Source organism: Podarcis pityusensis (genome assembly GCF_964106645.2).
Source record: "Podarcis pityusensis genome assembly, chromosome: 13".
In the NCBI taxonomy this organism is placed as follows: Eukaryota; Metazoa; Chordata; class Lepidosauria; order Squamata; family Lacertidae; genus Podarcis; species Podarcis pityusensis.
The window spans coordinates 9,034,866-9,051,913 of record NC_138038.1 but is presented as its reverse complement, the minus strand read 5'-3'; the positions used below and the strand labels follow the sequence as shown (position 1 = coordinate 9,051,913).

Here is a 17,048-nt window from a genome sequence, read left to right as displayed (position 1 = left end):
AGCCATCATACTAGATCTCTGCAACCATCCTTTAATGCATTAGGTACCAGCACTGTGGTGGAAAATAACGCTCATCATGTATCATTCATAGGTTTGAGCTTTTAACTACTAGACGGCATGTGAGTCATTGCTGGCCAGTGTTTCCTCAGTTTCTCAGTCAGGGCACCTGGGGAATTAAGAAATGGCATACTACTAAGCCATCAGGACTGAAGCACAATTTAGTCGCAGCAAAAAGGAATTACCGTAAAAGCCTCTGTTTCAGCAACGACTTCCTGCTTGGTGTTACTCAAAGAGAAAATGATGGAAAGTATTCATCCATTTGTTCTTTTCATTTATCTATATACCATATACAGGCATCATCTGCACCTAAGCATGTATGGTGGAGAACGCTAGCAGTAGATCCCAGAAACACAAGCCACCTGCCATTTTGAGATTAGCCCAAATAAGAGTTGCACAGTATTTTTAAGAATGGCAGATGAAGATGATGGACTATATGGAACTTTCCGAACTGACTGGGAGACTCTGAGACCAGTGAGAAGAGGTGGAAGAAGATTGGAAGAAGTTTAAAGAATACTTGAAAAAAATATGTTAATATTTAAATCTTAGAATAGCTTTGGAAGTGGATATAGGCTGTAGGGTTAGAAGTAGAAGATAGTGTATTTTAAAACTGTATTATTTGTAAGGGATAAATTGTGAAGATTTTTATGGTAAAAGTAAGTGTGATTAAAAAAAATGGTTAAAAATTATGTTATATGTAAACTGCTAAAGATGAGGTAAAATGAAAATCAGATACGGGGGACTTGGGGAAGCCCACCTAACAATGTTTAGAAGAAATAAGGATAAGACAAGAATTTGTTTGTATTGTTTGTTTTTTTGTTTATGTTGTTCATTTGTGTTATAAAATGAATAAAAAAAATGGGGGGGGGGGAAGAGTTGCACAGTATTTTAGACACAATCCTATGTACCTGCTTGCCTGGGTGCAGGCTTATTAAATACAGAGGTGCATACTTCTGGGTAAACAATTTAAGAAGGATATTGAGAAACTGGAGTGTGTGGAGGAGGGTGACAAAGATTGTAGGGCCATAAGGAAACCCCCCCCCCCACGGCCTTTCTGAGAAAGGAGAGGTCCGCTGGCATTGCCAATGTTATGTACTGAAGTTCTCACCCTGGGCCAGCAGGGGGATACTGTAGATAGTTATGCAAATAAGGGATCGAAAGTGACGTTCAGTGATTGGATAGTTTTAGAAAGTTGTTACAGTTACGCTGTACTGGAGCTCTATATAAGCAGGCTGGCTGAACCCTTCAGTTCGGTTCTGTTCTGGGCCTGTGAATAAACAAGAGCTGTCTGAAGAATCTCTATGTTGTCTGATATGTTCACCCACAACCTAAACAGCCAAGGTTGGCATTGAGGGGCCTCTCAAATGTTTATTCAAGGTTGTAAAGAGATAAGGAGGACTCAGGAATCCACGTGGCGTGGTGGGGCCGGTGGGGCCATTGCAGGATGGAGGGGGGCGATGCCCATGTAAGGAAATAGAAACTTACTATAACTTTCGATTTCCCAGAAATCAGGTGGTTTACAAGAAATCAGGTGGTATTGTATTCTGCAAATGTATAAAAAGCTGGCACGCTCAGAATTGAGAGTGCAGATCGCGAGCTTATTGCGCTGCACCTTTGCTATGCATATGCATTTCAAATAAACCCTGTTGTATCCTGCAAGGTTGTTTGTGTGAATCTGTGCTCCGGGGACCCAATAGCAGATGTGGAACAGGTCCATAAAGAGGATTAAGGGTCGGGAAACCAAGGCTTATGAGGAATGGTTGAGGGAGTTGGGTATGTACTGAAACACAAAAAACCCACAAACATTAAAAACTTCCCTGTTGCCTTCAGATGTCAAGTACTGTATTTTTTGCTCTATAAGACTCACTTTTTCCCTCCAAAAAAGTAAGGGGAGATGTGTGTACGTCTTATGGAGCAAATGCAGGCTGCGCAGCTATCCCAGAAGCCAGAACAGCAAGAGGGATTGCTGCTTTCGCTGCGCAGCGATCCCTCTTGTTATTCTGGCTTCTGAGATTCAGAATATTTTTTTTCTTGTTTTCCTTCTCCAAAAACTAGGTGCGTCTTGTGGCCTGGTGTATCTTATAGAGCGAAAAATACGGTAGATTTTTATTTCTTCACATCTGATGGGAAGGCATTCCACGGGGCGGGCGCCTCCTGAATGGAGTTTAGGAAACTTGCTGCCCCAGGTTACAGACTCCCCTTGACCTAAACTGCAAGAACAACAAGGTCTGGCTGGTGGAGCCTCAAATTAAGCTGTCAGCCATTTGCCCTCTTTCTCTAGAGCATCCCGTTCTCTGATACCAAGGTGAAAACAGAGGTATTCGATAAATGTAAACATTCCTCCTGGAACACGCTTCAAAAAAAATTTCTATCCAGACAAAACTGGTGGGGTGGGGTTGCTCTTTAAGACTCTGATTCAAAGCAGGAAGGCAGCGCTCTTTACCTTGTGGTCCACTTTGCAAACTTTGCAAACTAATCCAGCGGAGAGCTGTGCCAGGCCTTGACTCATCCCCTCTTCTTAAAGGCAGGGCTGCTGAGATGCTCAGAGCGTAGAAAATGTCTCTCAAGCAAACCGCTGGCTTCTCCTGCAGGTGGCTGACTTTCTGGATAGCTCTGTCCATTGTGGAAGGTAAGTCTTCTGTGGTTTGTGATATTTTTTCAGTTGTAATTCAGAATTCAAGAGCATATGTGTGTACAGTGATGCATGAGGGACAGCTGTACAGCAAATGTTACGGTCCAGCTCTCACTTCCATACATCACTACTGGGAAAACCATATCTTTTACAATACGGACCTTTGTTGGCAAGGTAATGTCTCTGCTTTTTAAGATGCTGTCTAGGTTTGTCATTGCTTTTCTCCCAAGAAGCAGGCGTCTTTTAATTTCGTGGCTGCTGTCACCATCTGCAGTGATCATGGAGCCCAAGAAAGTAAAATCTCTCACTGCCTCCATTTCTTCGCAGATATTAAACAGTCAGATATCAGTAGTTACAGGTAGGTAGCCGTGTTGGTCTGCCGTAGTCGAAACAAAATTAAAAAATTCCTTCCAGTAGCACCTTAGAGACCAACTAAGTTTGTTATTGGTATGAGCTTTCGTGTTTTGCATGCACACGAAAGCTCATACCAATAACAAACATTGTTGGTCTCTAAGGTGCTACTGGAAGGAATTTTTTTATTTTGTGTCAAATATCAGGTTGTTCTAGGGAAGTTTTGTGGTGTTAACATGTGAAGATAGTATCTGTCTCATTTGAGAGATCTTTAAAGCTGGCCTAGTTTGTTTGGAGCTTATTACATAGGCAATTCTAGTAAATGTTGAGGTGTTGCTTGTGGGGAAATTTAGAAATGAAGGACACTTTGTCTACTCATTTATATAAGTGTTGATATAGTCCCTCAATTCGTAATGTATAACAAGGTGTTGTACTGACACATATACAATAAAAGCATGACACCATTTAAAAAACAGTATAAAATGGTATTTAAGAGACTGGCTAACCCAAAGCATTTAAAAATGTGCTCAATTGACAAAGACCAAAAGCAAGAATGCTTGCCAAATCTTTGTTTGATTTAAATAAAGACTCTTCTGCCAAGGAGTCCAGGACAACGTCCTTCGGGTTTTCTCATTTTTATTATTTAGACAGAGCATGTGTGTGAGTGTGACTGGACCAAGGTCACACTGTGAGCACGAGACTGAGCAGGATTCAAACACAGGTCCTTCCCCGCCCATGCCTGTACTCACTGTGTCACACTGGCTTTTCATGTGCTTAATATGGAAATAGATGTTTGCAGTGGATCTCAAGAAATGACAGTGGCACATAGATAGCTGCACAAAATGGCATATGAGTCTGGGACTAAGAGCAAAACTTGATGAAGTGTTCATTGTGTGAAAGCAAAGACAATCTCTGGGCTCCGCAAGGTGGGAAAGCTCAACTTATTGCCCCTGCCATGACCCTGACAAAAACTGGCTCTCGAAAACTATCTACATTTCTATAGCAGCTCCCATCGGTACCAGTGGAGACTTGCCCAAAACTGGAAATAGCAGCCTGGGGAAGATGGTTTTTATCCCCCTTCCCCACCTCTCTAGTCCTAAGGCTGCTTAGGCTTTCTCACGGCTGCTATTTACGTAACATGTGTATACTATTTATTTACCACAGTATTTCAAATGTATAACCCACCCTTCCTGCCCAAAGGGAGCCCAGTGCATTTCATGGCCATAAAATCACATAAAAGCAATTTAAAGCAGTACAGTAACATATTGCAGACAACAGTTAAAACGAGCAGCGCAAAAAACTTAATACGGCTTGCAGCCAAAATACATTCATGCAATTTACCTCATGCCTCAGTTTGCCGTAAGTATATTCAAAATGGCATTCTAGACAGATCTGGTCCCATAGAAGTTTACTGATGGATGCATGAATTTGGGTGTTTCTGTTGTCACCTGGTCACCCTCAGAGCAGCTACAGGTGCTGTTCATAATCAGCCTATTATTTTTCTTAAAGGATGTTAGTTTCCCAGGTATTTACACTCTGTGCATCAAAGCTCATTCTGCAAAGTTTCAAACAACAAAATTGGTGTGCTTCGCTGATTCAGGCAAATCCACATTATTTAATGCATTTGACGTGAGCTTGCTTCAAGGATGTAAATTTTAAATGCTCCTGACATCTTTCTTTCTAGATTTTGGCACATAATTTTTATCCACATAATTATAATTGAGTGTTACTTCCATGGGCTGGTGAATAGCAGGTTATACCCAACTACCGTGGCACCAGGAGTCTGTATTTAGCATGAAGTGCAGCTGAGCGACTTAAATACAAATTCCACAAAGAAAACAGATACTGAAGCACTATAGAAATGTGGGTAGCTTTGGAGAGACAGTTTTTGTCCTTTGCCCGAAAGCTATATTCTGTAATGTACCATCTTCTATGAAAACGCTGTAGCAGAATGGACAATGTGATCACAAGGCACATGTTCCCTTTGAAATACCGGGATGAAGGGATTAGAGCAGCCTTTCTCAACCTGTGGGTCCCCAGGTGTTGAACTACAACTCCCATCACCCCTAGCTAGCAAGGCCAGAGCTCAGGGATGATGGGAGTTGTAGTCCAACAACATCTGGGGGCCCACAGGTTGAGAACCACAGGATTAGAGCATCCACCGCAATTCTATGCAGGCTAGACACCTAATTGCTCCTCACATAGCTCAGTTCTTAATCTGAGAGCACCAGAAACACAGGGGTGTAACCAGGATTTTTGGAGGGGCGGCAGAACCTGTTACCTATTGATTTTGGGGGGGGGGTAGATGCCCCTCACTGTCCCCCCAGCTATGCCCATGCTTCTGCGTGTGGTAAATTTTGCAAGGCAGCCGCTTCTGGTGACAGCCCTTACCCTGAAGAGAGTCAATAGCCAGACTCCTATAGAGAATTTGTAAATGCATGAATTGCCATGTAGACAGTGTTAGTATGTTCAGTTCAGTTCCTAAGTTTATTGTTCCAGCCAAAGGCCAGGGCAAACACGTAGCAATAGTATTCATAAAATAATACAGAACGTACTGTACATCCATAATGTAAGTCAACATCCATCAGCTAGCTACTGTCTGAGGCTAGCCTACCTATATATAAAAAAAGCATCATGTTTGCAGCCCAGGTCTGTCCTCTTTCCTCCGAGACTTACAACACTCTTGCAGATAAATGGAATTTCTGCTCCTGCTGGGGGGCAAAATACTGGGATGGCACAATTCCTGCCTCATTGAACCACTGTGTATGACTGAGATGCAGACACTTTTTCCTCCTTGTAGAGCATGGGTAGGCAACCTAAGGCCCAGGGGCCAGATCCGGCCCAATCGCCTTCTAAATCCGGCCCGCGGACGGTCCGGGAATCAGCGTGTTTTTACATTAGAATGTGTCCTTTTATTTAAAATGCATCTCTGGGTTATTTGTGGGGCCTGCCTGGTGTTTTTACATGAGTAGAATGTGTGCTTCTGTTTAAAATGCATCTCTGGGTTATTTGCGGGGCATAGGAATTTGTTCATTTCCACCAAAAAAATATAGTCCGACCCTCCACAAGGTCTGAGGAACAGTGGAAGGGCCCCCTGCTGAAAAAGTTTGCTGACCCCTATTGTAGAGTCTGAGGCTAAAAGCACTGGCAAAATGGGCACGTCATGGTGTCTGCGTGCTTTTCCTGGCACAGTAAACTAGTGTAGGCTCTAATCTTTCTAGGAAAATATTCAAGTCTTTTCTCTGGTGAAGAAAACCAGGATGTCACGGTTGAGCAGCCCACGGCAGATGATGAGCGCATTGACAATACTGAGTTCCCAGTGGGATGTGGACCAAGAAGTAAGTATGAGAATGAAATAAGGAAAACGTGTGGATGTCCTTTACAGGCCAACAACAAGCACTTCGGGGAAATTTATAGGCTAAGTCTTCCCTACAGACTATGAGGGACGCGGGTGGCGCTGTGGATTAAACCACAGAGCCTAAGGCTTGCCGATCAGAAGGTCGGTGGTTCGAATCCCTGCCACTGTGAGCTCTCGTTGCTCGGTCCCTGCTCCTGCCAACCTAGCAGTTCGAAAGCACGTCAAAGTGCAAGTAGATAATTAGGTACCACTCTGGTGGGAAGGTAAAGGCGTTTCCGTGCGCTGCTCTGGTTTGCCAGAAGCAGCTTTGTCATGCTGGCCACATGACCCGGAAGCTGTACGCCGGCTCCCTCGGCCAATAAAGCAAAATGAGCGCCGCAACCTCAGAGTCGGCTATGACTGGACCTAATGGTCAGGGGTCCCTTTACCTTTACCCTACAGACTGCACAGGCTAAGTCTATTCTGGAATACAGTTACTCCAGAATACAAACTGTAACACGGTATATGGATAGTCTTCACTTTTATTACATTACAGAGAGAGCAAATTGTCTAGACGGTGGAAGAAGCAAAACCACTGAAAAAATGTTTTCACAATGCAGTGGTACCTTAGGTTACATACGCTTCAGGTTACATACGCTTCAGGATACAGACTCCGCTAATCCAGAAATAATACCTCGGGTTAAGAACTTTGCTTAAGGATGAGAACAGAAATTGTGCTCCAGCGGAGTGGCGGCAGTGGGAGGCCCCATTAGCTAAAGTGGTGCTTCAGGTTAAGAACAGTTTAATCCTGTAATCCTGTATATGCTTAGGTAAAGGTAAAGGGACCCCTGACCGTTAGGTCCAGTAGCAGACGACTCTGGGGTTGCAGCGCTCATCTCGCTTTATTGGCTGAGGGAGCTGGCGTACAGCTTCCGGGTCACGTGGCCAGCATGACTAAGCCGCTTTTGGTGAACCAGAGCAGCGCACGGAAACACCGTTTACCTTCCCGCTGGAGCGGTACCTATTTATCTACTTGCACTTTGACGTGCTTTCAACTGCTAGGTTGGCAGGAGCTGGGACCGAGCAACGGGCGCTCACCCCGTCGCGGGGATTCGAACCGCCGACCTTCTGATCGGCAAGCCCTAGGCTCTGTGGTTTAGACCACACCGCCACCCGCGTCTAATATAATATTATAATATAATATAATATAATATAATATAATATAATAATGTAATGTAATGTAATATAATAATATATCTATCTGTTGTTGGCGCAATCTGCAAGAAATGTTCAAATAGTATCCGACTTTCCTAACTAACTCCATTTCCAACAGGGCTGACAAAACGGTCCAGCGCCTTTGGTGTGCCGCGGCTCAGCAGGCTGGACAGGGAGGAAACCGACTGCCAAATTTTACCCTTAACAACACCAACATCGCCGACCACCAAAGCAAGAACCACAACCCCAAAAACCAGGAAGGCGAATACTCACCGTATTGTGGCGGCAGCGGCCGCACCTCGGCTGATATATTGGAGGCCTTTTTACCTACCCAGACAGCCCACTTTCTATCGTGCTTTCGTTCCCTTTAACAGACATGCCCGTTATCATTACCCCTTGTGGAATGGCAAATCCCAAAGTGAGGACTCCTCGGAAGAGAAGTGAAGGAAAAGAGACAAAGAAAGAGCAAGGACTCCCTGTGGGATCAAGGAGTACTAACTCCCCGCACCCCTTAACCACAACAGAGAACACTTTAAAGCAACAAATTTAAATCCTGGACTTAAGCCTGCAAACAGGTTAGCAGAAAAGGGCAAATCTGCAGGTGAGCTTGCCCAGTTTGTGAATCTAGGATAAAGATCTACTTGTGAACAAGCAGATGAGCAAGATTCCTTTCGGATGGAGTTGGAAAAGGTTCTTCGTAGCAAACGGTTATGTTTCTCCCAGAAATCTGAAATTCTATAAGGAAACTATCTGGGATTCTGTAAGGTTTGATCTCTGGTAAAGAGGCAAATAGAATGAGTTTGGTTTTTCGCTACTGGCTTCTCTCGTGCTGAATTTCACCAATTCTGCCCCCTGGTCTTGCCCAGTTTCAGAATTTCTGAAATCAGAAGTTGGAAACGAGACCACAACAATCTATTTGAGGCTTGGGTTTGCATACATGGGCAACTCCTTGCCAGAGGAAGAACTGAGATGCTTGTCCAAACCTATCAGGACTTTTAGACACTGTATCATTACGCGGAAATAGTCTTGTGAAAATACTTGCGGTTTTGAAATCTACACATTCTTATCATGTAGAGCTGATGTCAAAACAGCCGCTGTCAAATCACCGTGCTGCGTATTCTAACAGAACGGACTGCAAGCTGCTCAAATAAATGGATTCTGTTCCTTTAGCAACACAGGTTCTTTTGGATAAATTATCCAAATAGTGATCAAAGCCAGACAGAAATTTGATTAAGGCTTTTATTTACAAGAATGTGATGTACATGTCTGAACATTGCAAAGCCACAGCGCTCAGAAATTACAGGTTATTAAGCAAGCGTTGAAGTCAAAATGGTATTTTTGTGGTAACACTTTTGAGGGGAGAGGTATATATTTGTATAAAGATGATGCTACTTCATGTCACCTTGGAGCGGGTTCAGGTGTAGAATAAGCACATCTTACAATCCACAAAGGAGTTAAACAGAATTTATTACATATATACTGAAGGTTTCACCTTAAATCATGACAGACGTTTCACCTGGCAAAGGAAGTTTCCTCCCACTCCACAAGGAAGGCAAAGTTATTTCTGGCACAAATAGTATTGATTTTTATTAGCTGTAACGGCAGCATCAAAAACAAACATCCAGCACATGTAAAAAGCATGTTGCCATCAGGAATTTAAAAAAACAACCACCACCACCTCGAAACAAAATTCAGTATAAAAAGGTCCCTGTGATAGGAGATTACATTTAAAAATATACACCCATTTTAACAGACCAGTGAGAAATGCTTTTCAAAATAAGAGGCAATAGCTCATGTCAGTTAAAGGGGCCAGGACTGAAGATATGACTTCCTAGAACACGCTTCCTCAACCTCGGCCCTCCAGATGTTTTGAGACTACAATTCCCATCATCCCTGACCACTGGTCCTGCTAGCTAGGGATCATGGGAGTTGTAGGCCAAAAACATCTGGAGGGCCAAGTTTGAGGAAGCCTGTCCTAGAAGGTAGGAAGAACTTCCAATAAACATGCTAGTACTTAGCATTTGCCTTTATTTGTTCTTAAAGGTAAAGGGACCCCTTAACATTAGGTCTAGTCATGACAGACTCTGGGGTTGCAGCGCTCATCTCGCTTTATTGGCCAAGGGAGCCGGCGTACAGCTTCCGGGTCATGTGGCTAGCATGACTAAGCCGCTTCTGGCGAAACCAGAGCAGCGCACGGAAACGCCGTTTACCTTCCCGCCAGAGTGGTACCTATTTATCTACTTGCACTTGATGTGCTTTCGAACTGCTAGGTTGGCAGGAGCAGGGACCGAGCAACAGGAGCTCACCCCGTCGTGGGGATTCAAACTGCCGATCTTCTGATCACCAAGTCCTAGGCTCTATGGTTTAACCCATCAAGTTGTTGATTAAAGAGTTGATCACATGTTGAACAGGTCAAGTGCGGTGACATGCAACTAGTGCAACCCTTTCTTTTGGTAAAGCAATTCCACTCAACCAGCATAAATATCAACCACACTGGCACTCTGGGTTACCATTCTTGCAATATGCCTAATAAACAAACCTTGACATGCATTATTCAAATTTCCCTGTCACGTCTGAAGGAATGCACATTATAGCAAAACAATAGTTCCTGGTGGGAAAAGCCTATAAACACTGACACAGAGATCAAAGTTACATTATAAAACCAAATGCTACCGCAAATTCGTAGATCGTTTAAAATTTGCAATAAAAAATGAGTTTGTTAACGGAGACTATTACCCTAAGACAAAATAAAGTAGCAGAAATGTAGAACAAGGGACATATTGCGTGGTGATGTGAGCTTTCTGGTCAGCTAACCCAAGCTATATTTGTTTAAATTCTACCAAGAGCGGCCAATCAGGAGGCTGGGCAGTATTTGCAGCAATTATCTTAAGAAAGCTGGGTTTATGACTTGGCTGCACCACGATAAGGTAAAGGGACCCCTGCCCATTAGGTCCAGTCGTGACCGACTCTGGGGTTGCGGCGCTCATCTCACTTTATTGGCCGAGGGAGCCGGCATACAGCTTCCGGGTCATGTGGCCAGCATGACTAAGCCGCTTCTGGTGAACCAGAGCAGCGCACGGAAACGCCGTTTACCTTCCCGCCAGAGCGGTACCTATTTATCTACTTGCACTTTGACGTGCTTTCGAACTGCTAGGTTGGCAGGAGCAGGGACCGAGCAACGGGAGCTCACCCCATTGCAGGGATTCGAACCGCCGACCTTCTGATCGGCAACTCCTAGGCTCTGTGGTTTAACCCACATCGCCACCCGCGTCCCCATCCTATCTTTTCAAAAAAACAGTTGGGAACATACCGTTAACAATGTAATACTGAGAACAAATGAGGTACAGTTTTGTTTTTCCAAATTTGCCGCCTTGAAAGTAGTCAAGCAAGCAGCTTCCATGTTTAAGATCCTAAGAAGCTTTAGAAAATAAAACACAGCTTGCTCATTTAAAGCTAGCCTCATTAGCCGGCTTGTGGAATGACTTGACTGCATAGCAATATGATCCACATGTTTCTTAAAAGCGGAGACAAGATCACTCCAACAGGAAACACAAATGACATTTCTGTACTGTAAAAATGTATTGGTTTTATACCAGTTTAACCGTCACGGCTTCCCCAAAAGAACTGGGAACTGCAGCTTGTGTACAGCGTTGAGAATTCGCTCTAAAGAATTCCAGTTCCCAATTTATCTGGTGGTGAGAAGGAATCACTATCAAACCAGTTTAAATCTGTTTTGTAGATATAAAATGCTACATGTTCTGTTATTATTATCCCACCAATGTATACAGTGCTTTATAGCATTCACATATCTATACACTTAAAACGTCATCAGCGCCCAGAGCTTGCAAACGTGCTAAGAAGGTTGAGCTACAAAGAAAAGCACTTGCAGATCCAGATTATTTACAGACAAGAGTTTTCCAACTTCTTGGCTGAGGTTTCTCAGATAAGCTCTTTAGAAAGGCCTATTGTCAATTCACATTATCCGGGACGGGGGGCGGGTGTACATTCACCAGAACTCATGGAGAATGTGCACATAATCCAGCCATAAAGGGGGAGCTCTGCACATTTCCTGGTCAATCATACATAATCTCCAACAGGCCTTGGGAAATGTGCATATAATCAACTGCATTTTTATACGTTCTTCAGCCATCATGCATAATCTCTAACAGGCTTTGTGGAAAGTGAATATCTCAAATGCATTTTGTGCATTCACTGGGTTATAAACACATTCTCCAGTCAGTATGCAGATTCTCCAAGAAGCATGACCTATAAAGCCTTAAAAGGCTAAAACCTGCCATACCTCAAGGATCGCCTCTCCCCATATGAACCTACCCAGACCCTGAGATCATCCTCTGAGGCCCTTCTTTGTGTGCCTCCTCCACAAGAGGTCTGGGGGTGGCAACACGAGAGCAGGGCCTTTCCTGCAGTGGCTCCCGGCTTGTGGAATACTCTTCCCCAGGGTCACTGAGCTGGTGTCTTCGTCACATATCTTTAGGCACTAGGCAAAAACATTCCTCTTCTCCCAGGCCTTAGCCAATCTATGGCCTTTTTAAATTATGGAGAGGGGTATTTTTTTTTTTAAATTGGTACTGTTATCTATTTTTGTGTTTTTATATTGTTAACCGCCCTGTGATCCTCAGATGAAGCGTGGTATAGAAATTCAATAAAAATTACCGTAATAATAATAACAACATGCCTTTCCTCCCTACATCTCTTGTTCAGAAGTGTGTAATCTGCAGCCTGAAGTCTGCAGCCTAATTTGGTGTGTGATCTGGCCCCCTGTCTAATCTTACACTCTTACAATCGTACCCTCCAACTGAGCAACAAGGAGGGGTGGGGCTCCAGCTAAATATTAAACCCCCCCCCCCCCGACGTCCAGCTCTCTTTTCAGCACAGCTTCTAAACCTTCCCTCCCTCTTTCACAATTCTGATGGAAATCCCCCCCCCCAATGCCGCTATTAAGAAAAGGCCTGTTGGAAGATTATGCATACTGACCAGGAAATGTGCACAATTCCCTCTATATGGCTGGATTATGTGCACACGAATGGCATTTATTTCAATTTACACAAAAATATCCATGAGAAAAATCAGGACAAGGATAAAATGGTCATCATGCTTGAGCTACAAGCCTAGGATGAGTGAAGGGGAAAATGAGGAACAAGGGTGACTCCATATGTTTTTATTTATCTAACAAAATGTATATACCGCTTGATTATAATGAAACGTCTAAGCGGTCCACAAGAAGTGTGGAATTGAATTGTTGAATTGAATCTATGCAATATTACCAGGAAACATAGATGTACGTATACAGTGTTAGGATTCATTCCCCGTGTTGCAGTCATGGGATTATTTTTATCACATGACCGTGTATGTTTTCATTCCACATTGTGGGGAGTGACGGAGACAGGATGTTTTTATGACTGTGTTTTCGTGATGTAGGACATTTGTCCTTTGTTCTTTCTCTTTGCTGTCTGATGCTGAAGAGGAAGGAGCGGAGTTACGATGCTCCAAGTGTGTATAATAATCATAATAATTTATTATTTATACCCCGCCCATCTGGCTGGGCTTCCCCACCCACTCTGGGCGGCTTCCAAAAAAATATTAAAATACTGTAATACATTAAACATTAAAAGCTTCCCTAAACATAGGGAAATAAACGTATACGTAAATAAACGTAGTTTAGCCAAAATGCTGTGCTACTGAGTCTGAACGCTGACTGCCTATACTCTGCTGATCCTGAACTGTGCTGATGCCTCTGAGGCATAGCTGTCAACTTCCCTTTTCTTGCGAGGAATCCTATTCGGAATAAAGGAATTTCCCTTAAAAAAAGGGAAACGTTGACAGCTATGCTCTGAGGTATCAGTCACTGTGATGTTTGGGCTGGAGAAAGCTTTTGAATCTCCCGAACAACCAACCAGGAGGGAGAGAACATGCCAGTCAGGCATGTGTCTCTGCCAGACTCTTACTCGTGTGTAGGACTTCCTGACGTACATAACTGCTACAGAAGATTTCAGGTACTCTTACAATCTGAGCAGCAATCAGTATACACATCTTACTATGGTTAGTGGGAACCCGAGGAGAACTACTTAGAAGTAATCTGTTTTGTAGCCACCACATGCACAGGTCAGCATTGACAACAGTTAAAATCCTTTCTTTCCTTTAGAGATTGCAAAAACTATATGATCTAACATTGCAGCATCATGCAAGCTGTTTCTGGCAAAGCTACTCCTGTACCACTGGCCTCACGGATGAATATATCTATACTGCAGGTATGAAATATTCATTTCTCGTCAGATGAAAGAGGAATTTGCAAAGGCCGTTTTTAATGTTGCTGAGTTTTTAGGGCTTTGATCTGCACATTATACAGAAAGGGAGTTTGCTGTCTACGCAGTGGGAATCTAGAATGGAAAGCGCCACCGAGCAAGAAACGCACGTTTGCAAAACACAAAAGCAGACTCCCCGTGAGGGAGTTTGAGGCAGGAAACCAGCACATCATGTTTAGCAGTTTACAAACACACATTTCCACGTCTCACTTGACAATATTTGCATGTGACGAAAGACTCTTTCCTGGAGAAAGTGTAACAAGTGCCAGGGAGTCATTCAAGCACTGAAGCGCTTCACATTTGTACTAGGATTCTGAAAAAATAGCTACGTTACTCCCAGACCTCTTCCGGAAAAAGACGCCGGGCAGTACTTAAAACTCATAAAAGCCTGACACTGCCATGACTGGTATCGCTTCTCCCAGACGCACTGAAATAATTCAATCCAGATGACATTTTATATACATTATAGTCTTATAGCACCTTGGCAACTGTAAAGAAACTGGGAATGTATGTCTCCTTTTGCTGCCATTACCTAGAATGTGGTGAAAACACACGCCCCACCCCTGTTCCCATGTATATCCTCCTCAAAGGGATTCTGCACTTCCCAAAAGGCAACAGGGGTGTAGAAGCACTTGCAGACACTTGCAGGATCGAGACCCTTCCGTCTCACTTGACGTTAATGCTCTACTCTGGGGAAAGCGGAGTCTGAAGCGTCTTGCAGAGATATTCCAGATACCTGCAAATTGAGTAAATTTTAATTGGGTTTCAATCAAACCACATCTGTCTGTGGCAACTGATATTCAGAGGTATTTCCATAAACCACTTAGAGGCCCTCTTAAAATATTATCTCTCAATATGGAAGTGCCATACAAGACAGCTAATAGCCATTGATAGACCTACTCTCTGGATCAGTGGTGGCAAACCTTTTAGAGACTGAGTGCCCAAACTGCAATGCAAAACCCACTTATTTATCGCAAAGTGCCAACACCGCAATTTACTGTATTTTTCTGGGCATAACACACTCCCTGTTGGGGGGGGGCTCCTAATTAAGATAAGGGGGGGGGGAGATTGCCCAGAGTTGTTGAGCTTTTTTTGGGTGCCAATGCCTGGCTGGCCTGGATCCACTCCACCACGCACACGCACAGAGAGTAGCTGGCAGGCCGGCAGACACGCAGCAGCGACAACACAATCATTTTAAGAAAGGGACTTATGAACTCTGGCACCCTCCTCCATACATCCACATCAAACACACGGGCTCGCACACTCCCTTCCTCCCTCACACACGCACGCATACAGAGAGCCGCCCTCTCGCATTCCCTCACGTTATGCACAGCAAAAATCTCAACTACCCGTCTTCGTCAGACACAGACACACACACACTTGCAGTGTGCATGGGCACAAGCGCTCCTCCAGCAGCCTCCTACAGCTCTGTTTCAAGATGGCACAAGGGCTGAGATCGCCATTTCACTCAGTGCTGGGGCGACAGTGCGCGTGCCCACAGAGAGGGCTCTGAGTGCCACCTCTGGCACGCGTGCCATAGGTTCACCACCACAGCTCTAGATGGATGAGAGACAGGGAAATGTTGGTCTCCCAAAGTGAGAGGCTGGGAGGGGAAAGGAAAGACCCCAGGTGAGAACTGGGATCAGCTACTATCCTCTGTGGGTGGCAAGAGCTAATAATTACCTTTTGAGAGAGGCCTCAATTTTCTACTTATTTGACATGCATTTTTGGTAGCGGCAATTCTACTGTATTATGGAAATTTTAAAATAAAAATCTCATTCTCAAAACAAAAAGACAGACCTACTCCCTGTGAATTTAAATTTCTTTTACATCACCCCCTTAAAAATAATAACAATTATTTATTATTTATACCCCACCCATCTGGCTGGGGTTCCCCAGTCACTCTGGGCGGCTCCCAACAAAAGATTAAAAATACAATAAAACACCCATCATTAAAAACTTACCTTCAGATGTCTTCTAAATGTCAGGTAGTTGTTTATTTCCTTGACATCTGATGGGAGGGCGTTCCACAGGGCGGGCGCCACTACCAAGAAGGCCCTCTGCCTGGTTCCCTGTAACCTGGCTTCTCTCACTGAGGGAACCACCAGAAAGCCACTTTGGGCTGAATTATGGGGGTGGAGGAGCTCCATCAGGTATACAGGGCCAAAGCCTTTTAGGGCTTTACAAGCATGTAGATATGCATGATTCAGTAGAGACTTCCAAAAAACTTTTGACAAAGTCCCTCCCTCAAAGTCCCTCCCAGGACGTTTCCGAGCACAATTCGAAGTGTTGGTGCTGACCTTTAAAGCCCTAAACGGCCTCGGTCCTCTATACCTGAAGGAGCGTCTCCACCCCCATCATTCAGCCCAGACACTGAGGTCCAGCGCCGAGAGCCTTCTGGTGGTTCCCTCGCTGCAAGAAGTGAGGTTACAGGGAACCAGGCAGAGGGCTTTCTTGGTGGTGGCACCCGCCCTGTGGAACACCCTCCCTTCAGATGTGAAGGAAATAAGCAGCTATCTTATCTTTAAAAGACATCTGAAGGCAGCCCCGTTTAGGGAAGCTTTTAATACTTAATGCTGTATTGTTTTTAACACTCGATTGGGAGCCGCCCAGAGTGGCTGGGGAAAGTCAGCCAGATGGGCGGGGTATAAATAATAAATTATTATTATAATTATAGGCTCTGTTGCTTTCTAAAAGGCAGGGCAAGGAGAATGAACGTTGGCATATCAAAACACTACAAATCGCCATCTCTATTCCCAAGACTTCGGTGGAGTCTCGAAGCAGTGGTTTCCCAGAAGCCAACAGGAGTCACATGGCACAAGGGCCAACTGGGTTCAACCTGGACCTCTGTGGCTTGGGCACCTCTCTAAGGCACACCCTGCGTCCTACAAGCCCCGAGGACTGTGGAGACAGACATCTCACAGAGATGACTTACTAGCTCAATAGCTGGAGAATTACCCTCTCCTTCCCAAACTCTGAGCGAGTTCGCCCAACTCAAAATAGTCCGGCATGAAAAGCCCCAAACTCGGTTCCATGGGTGATTCTGAGTCAACTCCCTGGGACAGTTTATTGTTGTACATTGTTGCTAAATTTAGTGTTGTACATTGGTTTTAATTGTCTGTTTTAACCATAT

At 44.2% G+C, this 17,048-nt stretch overlaps 1 protein-coding gene and 1 long non-coding RNA gene across 4 annotated transcripts in view; one reads left to right on the top strand and one right to left on the bottom strand.

Annotated features, from left to right (window-relative positions):
* The first annotated feature begins 2,471 nt into the window (after nucleotides 1–2,471).
* Nucleotides 2,472–11,044, top strand: LOC308460643. The gene is made up of 3 exons (XR_013978677.1): nucleotides 2,472–2,686; nucleotides 6,262–6,378; nucleotides 7,711–11,044. It is a non-coding gene; the product is annotated as an uncharacterized lncRNA (long non-coding RNA).
* CDKL2 (cyclin dependent kinase like 2) overlaps nucleotides 8,818–17,048 on the bottom strand; it is a 31,770-nt gene continuing 23,539 nt past the window's right edge. For 2 of the 3 annotated variants that reach the window (XM_080976796.1, XM_080976795.1), the window contains exon 14: nucleotides 11,104–14,651. In XM_080976796.1, the coding sequence (XP_080832922.1) occupies nucleotides 14,592–14,651 (60 nt within the window). In that variant the 3' untranslated portion in view covers nucleotides 11,104–14,591. Of the gene's footprint in view, nucleotides 14,652–17,048 lie in introns of all 3 variants that reach the window. The other variant, XM_080976794.1, reaches the window with a different exon arrangement.